The sequence below is a fragment of the Carassius auratus genome, chromosome 1, assembly GCF_003368295.1.
Source record: "Carassius auratus strain Wakin chromosome 1, ASM336829v1, whole genome shotgun sequence".
Taxonomy (NCBI): domain Eukaryota; kingdom Metazoa; phylum Chordata; class Actinopteri; order Cypriniformes; family Cyprinidae; genus Carassius; species Carassius auratus.
Genome location: NC_039243.1, coordinates 20,586,160 through 20,597,511, shown reverse-complemented (window position 1 = coordinate 20,597,511; position 11,352 = coordinate 20,586,160). Strand labels below are relative to the sequence as shown.

At 36.0% G+C, this 11,352-nt stretch overlaps 1 protein-coding gene and 1 long non-coding RNA gene across 2 annotated transcripts in view; both read left to right on the top strand.

Moving 5' to 3' along the window:
• Positions 1 to 4,602: 4,602 nt before the first annotated feature.
• LOC113100998 (uncharacterized) lies at positions 4,603 to 7,795 on the top strand. The gene is made up of 2 exons (XR_003289881.1): positions 4,603 to 5,367; positions 6,743 to 7,795. It is a non-coding gene; the product is annotated as an uncharacterized LOC113100998 (long non-coding RNA).
• Positions 7,796 to 8,328: 533 nt separating this feature from the next.
• Positions 8,329 to 11,352, top strand: part of LOC113106621 (glypican-5-like) — a 228,487-nt gene continuing 225,463 nt past the window's right edge. Inside the window, exons 1-2 of the mRNA XM_026268740.1 lie at positions 8,329 to 8,364; positions 9,535 to 9,751. Coding sequence (XP_026124525.1) covers positions 8,329 to 8,364; positions 9,535 to 9,751 — 253 coding nt within the window. The remainder of the gene's footprint in view (positions 8,365 to 9,534; positions 9,752 to 11,352) is intronic.

The following is an 11,352-nucleotide window of genomic DNA, read 5'->3' as shown; positions in this document are numbered from 1 at the left end:
ACAAACTGATCACCTCCATGCCACGCTGAATTGAGGCAGTAATTAAAGCAAAATGAGCCCCTACCAAGTATTGAGTTCAGAAGGCCAACAATTCACTAAATGTTTTTATTTATTTATTTATATATTAGTTTTATTAAGTACAGTATTCTAATTTGTTGAGATTGAATTGGTGGGTTTTTGTTAAATGTCAGCCAAAATCATCACAGTTAAAAGTAAAAAGACTTAAACTACTTCAGTCTTTGTGCATTGAATTGCATTAGTTTCACAATTTGAGTTGAATAACTGAAATAAATGAACTTTTCCACTTCATTCTAATGTATTGAGAAGCACCTGTATTGGCACTCTAAATCTCACAATAATGTCTTAGTGAGATACAGTATAGACCAAAAGTTTGGACACACCTTCTCATTCAAAGAGTTTTCTTTATTTTCACGACTATGAAAATTGTAGAGACACACTGAAGGCATCAAGGGCTATTTGACCAAGAAGGAGAGTGATAGGGTGCTGAGCCAGATGACATGACCTCCACAGTCACCGGACCTGAACCCAATCGAGATGGTTTAGGGGTGAGCTGGACCGCAGACAGAAGGCAAAAGGGCCAACAAGTGCTAAGCATCTCTCGGGGAACTCCTTCAAGACTGTTGGAAGACCATTTCAGGTGACTACCTCTTGAAGCTCATCAAGAGAATGTCAAGAGTGTGCAAAGCAGTAATCAAAGCAAAAGGTGGCTACTTTGAAGAACCTAGAATATGACATATTTTCAGTTGTTTCACACTTTTTTGTTATCTATATAATTCCATATATAATGCCACGTGTTAATTCATAGTTCTGATGCCTTCAGTGTGACTCTACAATTTTCATAGTCATGAAAATAAAGAAAACTCTTTGAATGAGAAGGTGTGTCCAAACTTTCGGTCTGTACTGTATATTTTTTGTAAATGCTTAATTTAACATGTAATGCAATGCAATACAATTATAAATTGAAAGATTAAATAAACATTCTTCAAAAGCCTGATGATCATATCTGATACTCATATTTTAAAATTTGTTATCACTAAAAAATGTCATTGAAAAAGTAAAAGTAATCCTAAATTGCTTCAGTCCAATGAATGTCCATCTTGAAATATTACTAATAATATAAAATGTATTCTTATGTGTACTTTATAAAAATCAGATTTCACAGCAAAAAGCAACCATGACTTGATGGTGCATGTTTTTAATTTTAAATTATGTATTTATACACGTCAAATGGATCGTGATGTGTTGTACAAAAATTGTACCCAATTTGATTTACTATTTTAAAAATTATTTGTAAATTTGTCCTTAGATTTTGAGTGAGAAAAAAAAAAAAACATGTGGATAATTTTGCCAACGTTCGCTCAAAATCAGGTGCATGAACTCAGATTATTGTGACCAATGATCAATCAGTTCCAGAAAGAAGGTACAAAACCTGTGCGGATTGAAAAGTTGACAAGCAGATTGAATCCAGTATCTGTTGATAGTAAAGAATGAGAGATTTACAAGTAATGTTTATAGGCCTGTGCTTTTTGACCAGAAACGCAAGGTGGGGAAATAAATGTAAGTCTTATGCTTTACCATTTCAGGGGGAAAAAAAGAACATCCTCTCTATAAGTCAAAGGGACAGTAACATAGCTCACTCTTGTTCTGTTTGGTGGAAGGGGGGAATTCTGTTCAGATCTAGTGAGATAATTTTGTTTCCAAATGTAAATGCCATAACAAACATATGCCATATGATACGGTACGACTTTGTTTTTTCCAAAGATGCTAAAATACAACAACACAGTTCTATGAATAAACAAGTTCGAACAGGACAATTTCCTTGACCCTCTTAGAAAAACAAAATTGGAGGTTAGTTAGAATACAACAATTCTATAATACACTTTGCACTGAATAGGAAATACAATAGAAAAAAGTTGCAAAAGAGCATGGTTATATTAAAAACTGCAAACATTTACAATTTCCCATTTGTTGTTCTAACTTAATGTTGTCAGTTTGATTTAATCTAAACAATAGCTATGATTCAAATAAAACACAAGGAAATAAGGGACCATCAAGGAATTAAGTATTTAAAAAAAAAAAAAAAAAAAAAAAAACAGCAACAACACCTGTTTAAGTTTGTGCTTTTATTAAAGATCAATAAGAAAATACAAAAAGTAACATACAAACAATTTGACAAGTTTGTATCATTCTGTGCAAAAAAAGAAGAAAAAAACATAAAAAAAAACAAAGACTGAAACTCTATAAACAAATATACATATACTATGAACCAGATTACAATAACTACATATTGCGTACTGTCTTCATAAAAAACAAACAAACACAAACAAATATATTTTGTGAACTGACAGAGCAATTATCGCTGCCATGTATTTACAACTACTTGCAAAATGTGGCAAAGAAAAAAAGTGGTTTGGCAGAGAATTTTAAGACCAATGAAATGCTCTCTTTCTCTCTCTCTAGTGCTTCTTTAGCAGATGGTATTTGAATAATAAGGATTAGGCTATTTAAATCTTGAATACAGTTTTAGGTTTTATGAAAACTGATTCACTTCTAATGCTAAGATTAATTAATACACAAGTTCGTACAGTTTAAAATAATAATAATAATAATAAAATAAAATAAAAATGAAATACTGGCAAAGAAAAGAAGCACTGGCAAATCATGACCTGGACATTATCCACCGATTTACTGGACATTACCATTTACTCCAAAACATATAAATAAATACAGAAATTCCTTGTACATGTGCCCCATTTTATTTTTATATCCACCCCCACCCCCAGAGTGTACTATTTCTAAGTCTTTCTACTTCAAAATTTAATTCAAAATAGTACTTAAAATTCTATGAAAATAGCAAAAACTATTTATAAATGAATATTGTTTAAAGGTAAATCCTAAACCATTTTTTCAGTGTAAAATATAATGATAGATTTTATTCTTATCGATACTTTATATATATATATATATATATATATTTCAATACAGTTTAAATAAATATAACATTTTATATTTGGAGCAATACTGCCTTCCAAAATAAAAAATAAAAATAAAAAAAGAAGAGAAATAAATAAATAATATTAAATACAGATTATACAACTCCATTAAAAAAGCTAAATAATAAAACCACATTAAACCCTTAGTTAATCAACCTAAATAAAATTACATTTAAATTTACAAAAACTGTTTAAAGTTTATATATCCATTTTTCATATTTTTCAAATTTGTTGACTGAGTTTCTCCATCAGAGATGACGCAGGGTGTTCGTCTGTGAGATCTCTCAGTTGAATGGACTGTGGTAGAGAGAGGTGAGTCTGTTTGACCTCGGGTCACCAACAGTGACAATTCCTGGCCTTGCTTTTTCAAGACAAATAAAAAATTTTGCCTGGCCCCTGAAGTGGGTGGAGTCTGCTGCCATTTTAAGAGAGGAAGAGACCGGGAGAGGGGAAGAGAGAGAGACATAAGGACAAAGATACAGTGAGAGAGAAAAGGCAAATACAATAGAAAAAAAGAAGCAAAAAAAAGAAAAGAAAACAGGATACTCTTCCTGCTTGTCCACCATCCTTCATTCTTGAAGAATCAACTTCTTCATCCTCCTTTTCTTAGATGCAATCTCCAATATGGTTGAAATAATCTATAATATCTCTTTCTTCTCCCTCTAATTGTATTTTTTCTTTCTGCGTCAGTTCTCAGAACTATGCGAATGATTGTTTCTCACTTTTCTCTTTTCTCCAGAACTCTAAACTTCATCATATCCACCCTCCTTCCCTCCCTCTAAAATGGAATTGCATCCTTTGTCCAGAGACACAGGGGAACGGGGTGTTGACCAAGAGGCAGCCTTAAGCCGAATGTGACCCCCACATCCATGTGAGGCCTGAAATCTGCCCCATTGAGCAAAACAGCCTGTTCTCAAAGTCCTGAATTGGAATGGGGGTTGGGAAGGTTACAAACCAGCGATCAAGCACAAGACCTGCCCGTAGCTCACTCCAACTCTTGCTTTCTGAAGACTGTGAGGAACAAAGAGGAAAACATGCACTTTTCTCCTTAATCAAAAGGAATTCCATCAATTTAAACATGTTAGGCCTATGTTTAAGCAAGATGAACATTATGAAGTTTGATGCTCTGTGTCTCTTTGCATGTCACTGCAAACCTTGCTATATTTACAATTAAGTAAAGACATGCCATAAAAAAATAAAAAATAAAAATCTCTATAATGTAGGGTTGTAAATATATAGACCAACCAAATACTTTTCTTAACCCCCCCCCCCCACACACACACATATATATATATATATATATATATATATATATATATATATATATATATATATATATATATCACATTTGCAAATTGTTAAATGTTAACAGATTCTCATCTAATTTAATGCGCTGATTTCTAATTTCATGTTATTAATGTAAATTTTCATCATCTGAAAATAAAGGGGTATAAAAAGAAGAGGAACAGTTATATTATTTGCTCATTTTATATATCCATTTTATGATTCCCTTAAAAAATGGATTCAGTATACATGCTATTTTTTTTTAAAAACAAACAAACAAAGACATTAACATTTTATATTTTAACCAGTTGCTTCACTCTTTGCAGAAAACCTACTGCATTGTACAATGTAAACATTTTTCATTAAAAAAGCTGTAAATAAAACACAATTTATAGGAGTATGTCTTTCTACTACTTTCTAATTTCTTTGTAATTAACAGTGAAACTAATAATTGCTGAGTGAAAATTGTACACCAATTGTACACTTACTTTTGATTTCTAATATATAATATCTTTTTTATAATACACAATCTGTATATATGTTACTCAAAAAAACTTATTTGTACTTTATTATTATTAGTAGTAGCTGTAGTATTTACATTAAAACATTTCAGCTGAGCAGAAATGGACAGCTCACATAAATTTTCGGCTTTTCAGGTTTAACTTTGATTTTGGATTTTATTATTATGTATTGCATGATTAATAGCTCGTGCTTGTTCGCTCGTTCTTTTTTCCTACGCCAGTGCTTTCTTTTCGATTGGTTGGAGCGCTAAAGATCGGAAGTAGTTTATTTATGCTAATGAAGGAGTTGGGGGTTGTAGATATTTACGTTCAACGGGAGACGCCCTTCATTCACCCACATGGTTCAAGGCAGGTCGCCTTCGCGCCACTTTTGCAATTTTACTACGATTAAGAAAGTCGTTTTAGCAGAAGTTTCACTTCACTTTGGATGCGCGCCGCGTGCGTTACGTTCGAGCTCGGTCCACTTTTAAGTTTACGCACCAGTTTCGCAGATTTGTCCAGAGCTGTGGCAGTAAACGGCAAGTGAGTGAAGATGGTGGATTTCACTGGTGAGTGTCTTACTGTTCGTTACTGACTAGGAACCTGTTGTTAAATTTTCTGGCTTAGTCTCACAAACTCAATCGCGTTTTCCCGCTTAAACGCATAAGATGAGATTTCCGCGAAGGATTTTGTAACCCCGCTATCGCAAGCGACAACGATGGTGATACAAACAATGTAGTAAGTGGCGCATGGTAGTCCTCTCCACCTCCATACTTGGGGAGAATGTGGGAGATTTGAAAAGCATGCTTGCTGCAATGCAACCACCAACTCTTATTTCACCGCACGCCTGCGCAGTACGTTTACATTCGCATCGTAAATAAGATATGAAATAGTCAAATGCGAATTAAGTTGTTTTTAGACTTCTAGAGTGATGTTTTCTCGTTCTGTTGCGCGTGCGAGTTAAAGTGCCTCCAGAACAAAGCAGCAGCACATGGGGGGACGCGTAGGCCGCGCGCGCACAGGCTAGCTTAGCAGCGGTGCGCTGGACAAAAACATCCCCCCTTTCAGCCATCACTTTCTGCTTCTCGGGTTTTTAAGATAACATTTGGAGAGATGTTAAAATAAATTCAAGTTAATTAGCCACTCAATGAGCTTGTTGGTTTTTATCGATGACTTTTAATGGGGAATGGATTGAGCTAGCCAGCACTAACATTAGTTGTTGTAGTTTAACTGTTAACTGGCTAGTTTCTCTCAGGAACCGCTTCGTGTAAATACTTTGAGCGCCTTATTTGTTCACGTTAAGACATTTTAACGCTCGTTGTTTTATTTTTATTTTGAGTGCAAGTTTAAGCCACAATCCTAGTCAGTTAGCTTAGCATTAGCAGCTATTCCTGTCCTCAACGTCGGCTGAACGCGAAAGCAACAACGCGCCGCTTTATTTCCCACACCTGTTTTACCTGTTTGACTAATAAAACATATTGCTTGTTGTCTAATACAGTAGTTTTTAAGCGAAGAATGATCCGGTTGGTAAACTCTACGGCGCCATGTTAGTACAGTTTGTTTTAGGTGGGGGAGGGGTGACCGGGGAGGGTCTCACTGCGCATGCGCCACACACCGACGGCGCGGTCCGCAGGCTGCGCAATTCATTCACTCGCTCAGCTCTAGTTCTCATAACTTGGAGATTGGTAGTGAAATGCACATTTAAAACTGAGAGCGCGAAGTAGTTAATGCTGGTTTGGTGGAGTTAGCTTTTCTTAAAAGAGCGATACACCGTCAAAGTTGGATATGAATAGTACCGCAGTGCCCGAGTGACATGTGCTTTGCCATGAGGCCCTTGCTTTTGTATTATAGAAAAGTCAATCCTATTTACTATTTTGCTTTTAAATTTGTTTTATTATATAGGCAATGAACTAATTCAAATATTTCTCCCCTTCCCTCTCTCAGAAACCTCAAGAAAGATGGGAGTAGTTTCCCGCAAGTTCACTGGAGGCTGTCCACTGGACGTTGTTGTGTTGATGGTGTGGACGTGGTTGGAGTCAGTGTATTGTCAAAGTGCTTACAGTGCAGGTAGTATTATGGAATATCTACTGCAGTGGAGGCACTTCTAGCAATACACTTGGCCATTGCTTTTTCCCTCCGCCAAACATCCTTCACCAAGACCCCATACTAACGGCTTTGTGCTAAGGTGCATCTAGTGCAGATAGTGAAGTAGACTAGCACCTACTGCCCTAAGTGCTCCTTCTGGCACGAGGGACTGTGACTTTCATCCTTGTTTGCAAATTAAGTCATAGTTTTTCTTGTCTTTTGGTGCAGTTCTCTGCTAGTTTTGCATAGTTGCACTACAAGAAAACCGGAGTTGTGCAAATCTATGCAAAACTGATGGTGGCCTGCTGCTTCTCCACGTTTCCCAAATTTCAGTTTGAAGTCTGAAAAGCGGTGCCCCCCCCCCCAACCATTCTTTTAAATAAAACCTGCCATTGTGTTAGAGTTTCAGCAGTGCTAAAGTGCTTATAGTGCAGGTAGTATTTCTGTCATCTACTGCAGTGTGAGCACTTGAAGTACTTCTAGCTAAATGCATCTGGGATCTGAAGACCCTTGCCGAACACTCCTAGGTCTCTGGACGCTGTGTATCCTTGCTGGACCCCAGTCAGTTTTGCTGGTTTGCATCCAGCTTAAGACAGCGCGCTGTGCAAATCCATGCAAAACTGACAGTGGCAGCCCATCCAAGAACCGCTTTTGGAGCCGTTTGGTCCCTTTCTGCACAGGTTGGGATTAGTAGCAATGCTGTGTGTTTGGAAGGTATTGCACTTGTCCCGGCCTGTAGAGGATTGTGGAGATTGTACCCCACAATTTAAGTTCCCTAGAATACCCATTCTTTTCCATAAATGCAGTTTTTATAATTTTTTTTTGTGAGCTTGAATATTCGGGAGTTTTATTTTTTTTTTATACATTGTATGTTTTTAAATGAAAACATTGTCAATAAACGATTAAGATATGCATTGTCTTACTGTGTTAATTTTATCATGTTATCTAATTTTCACTTACAGCATGTGAGACATACAGGTGTAACTTGGGGCTGGTAACTGTTAACCACAATGCTTTATTGGATGCCATTGGTATCAACTTGAATTTTGTTTTCTAGGGTGCAAGAGTTTTGATGTTGTTCATGAAGTTAACTTTTGTTTATTTTGGACCAAATTCCATGATTCCAGACGGTTTTACTGGATCAACAGGAGCAGGCAAATTCAACAACTGTCTATCAAGCTGTTCATTGTTTAGTTAAGTCCAATTATTTGAATGCAAAGCAAGTTATGTTGTCCCTCTTAGTGAACATGCTTAATGCAAAGGGGTGGTCTAAAAATAAATCCAGTATTTTTATATAAATAAAGGAATACATTTGAACTTATTTTATAAACATTTAATTTGGATCTACATGTGTTATGGGGTTACGAAAAACACTCTCTACATCTGCAGTGAAAATTACTCTATTGTGCATTTCCAGCTAAAGTTATTTCTAATGGAGTATTACCATGGTGTCCAGCTACTGTTCAGTGGAATGTGGGGAGGTTTTCTGTAACCCACAGTCAAGATGAACAAGTTTAATTTTGAAGAAAACAAGTTCAAAGCCTTTAAATCTGTCTGATCAGTTGCCCATAAGTGTTGTCTGTTTTTAATGCCTAACTAATTGAAATGGAAACTGATGTTATGGTTGTTTACCTCTCCTGGTTAAATTCTTATGGTTATAGCCATTTAGGAATTATGACCACGTGAGTAGCTGTTTTAACTTTTTGTCTAAACAAATGATTATTATTTTAAATGAACTCTATAATTAAGTCAAGCTAGAGTTAATTTAACCCCCCGAGCGTTGAGATGCCTGTAGTTTCAGTATTTGTCCAACAGATGGCTCTGTTGCAAGCCGTTTGAGAGAGACTTCGCACTTCTCTGGGCAGGATTTTTTTTTTTCTTTCTAGCACACAATTTGATTAGACTTGTCAGTTACAGCACTCAAAATTCACTAGTATTACCGTGTAAGGTCTAAAACATGTTTACATAGACAACAGTACGGGTTTGGGCATAAACTTAAAAATAAAATAAACTTTAAAATAAACACAAAACAAAAGTAAGTGTTTTTTTGGAGCTCCTCTAGCGCACTAACCATGTTGTATTCATAATGCATAATTAAACAATGACGAGATGCATGGTATCTCATCCTAACTGAACTCGAGGAGCAGTTGCTATGGTGCAAGCAATATGCGCGCGTATACGTTTAGCGCACTTTCTATGTAAGGTGAACGAGTGTAACGTTATCTGACTTATTTCGAAACTAGTATTTCAACTTTCAAGACTCCCAGAGTTTTATGATACAAACGATGGTCCAGATTTTTTATGATTCTAAACGCGCCCATTATTCGAAAATGTCGACGCGATAAAACTAGATAAAAGTTATTGAAATTGTAAGAACTGTATTGTTGTCCGCTTCGTTAGTGTAGATGTGTTGAAGAGAGTGGCACTGCTTTTAAAGTCTGAATACACGAATGATTCCGCCCAGTCTCTCTTGACAGCTCCGTCTTTCACCAACACACAGCGAATTTTTTTTTTTTTTTAAAGGTCCTGCGTGAAAGCCTTCCCAGGCGCGTGACAGGCACGTTATGTCGTTTTTTTTTCTTCACCTAAAATCAGCACCGGTTTTTTTTTTGTCAAGTTTTCTGACACCTAAACAACGGCCGCGTTTCTAGGTTTTTTTTTTTTTTTTTTTTTTTTTTTTACTCGAAGGGACACACTCTCCTGGGCAGCTTCTGGAGATGGGGTTGCGTGGAGTTGTGTTTTACGTGTTTTTAGCGGTTTTCATCGAGCCATGTTGGGGGACTTTAACGAACTGCGATGAAGTGCGCAAAGTTTTCCAAATGAAGGAAATCGGACCAGTAAAATCAATACCTGAAACACCGAGAACAGGTAAGATCTAACCAAATCTGACAGTGACTGTGACAGTAATGATTTTATGTTACCTTATTCGTTTTTATTCCCTTCCCAACATAACTCACTGCTGATCATACAAGATGATCATTTAAAATATAAAATTCCCAAAACAATTTTATTCCCTTCCCAACATAACTCACTGCTGATCATACAAGATGATCATTTAAAATATAAAATTCCCAAAACAATCTAAAGCTCTATGATGTCAAAAAAAAAAAAAAAAAAAAAAAAAAAAATATATATATATATATATATATATATATATATATATATATATATATATATATATATATATATTACAATTCGAATAGTTTTAATTAACTGCACGATATTGACCCGAAGTATTTCAACGCTTGATATATGTACTTCAAATGACGCTTTCAAGACGCTTTAGATGAGTCCTAGCCGTAGGGCGCGTTTACCGGCTTTACTGAAACACTGACGGGCATTACTGTTCAAATAAACTCCGGTACTGAATGGTGTCTCATGTAGGAGTTAATAGACAGACCCTTCTCTAACAGCTTGAAATTGTTTCACTTCCATCGAAAGGCTAAAACCTGTTTTTATACAAACCAAAGATTTTCAGTTTGCCTTCATGAAAATCACATGTTCTCAGAAAATTTGGAACAAGAGCATCTGAAATTGTCTGGAAGCATATCGCTGCTGTTAAGGTTTCAGGATTCCTCGAGTAGCCTAATATTTTGAACATATTTTGAACTTTGAGTAATAGACTAATTGTGAACACTGAACATAACCCTTTCACTCATCAATCCCAGCAGTCTGAAGTGGTTTACTTGGCAGGTATCTTCAAGCTGAGGTTTAAAATCAGCTGTTTTGTCAAAACACATACTGTATACAAGGTCGGAAACTAACTTGTGCCACTTGACTGCAAAACACAGCTGTAATTAGTCATGAGAAGATGTGCAGTTTGGTTTCAACAGCTGTCACATGTATCTCTGAGGACTGTTTGGTTTGTGACCTCTGAGCCTCTGAAATGGTCTTTGTCCGCTTGTTTAGATAATAGTCCCATTTTGCTGTTGCTCTTGTGATCTGAAACTAGTTTTGTGTTCTCTCAAATAATGGACATTGGTAGTTTTAGCTGCTCATATCATGGGAAAGGCAACCTCTAACCAGTTTGACAAATTGGCTGTTAATGGATGTTAAGTGGCTTGAGGAGAACGGCTTGTACACTGTTTCCCGCAGAGGTCATCAAATGGAGCTCACTTCAAAGTGCTGCTTGGAAGATGTTAGTTTTACAGGAATTTAGAGCTAGAGGTTGTGTGGATTGCTTTGAAAGTCTTGTGCTACTTTTGATTTGCTGTCTTTCCCATCACACCACTTTTTCCTTCAGGTTTCATTTTATGAAGCAATATGCTCAAAGTATTCCTGGCTTGTTTTTTTTTTTTTTTTTTTAATGTTGTGGAGCAAATAATAAACAATCTTGTCACACAAACCTCTATACTTCAGTTTTCTAAAAGCTGTAGTGTTTTTCTTCTCTCTGCTTCCAACCTTGGATGTTAATAGCAACACAAACGGTTTGATGTCCAGCGATTTCCAGGCCAATTCAATGAACTGTG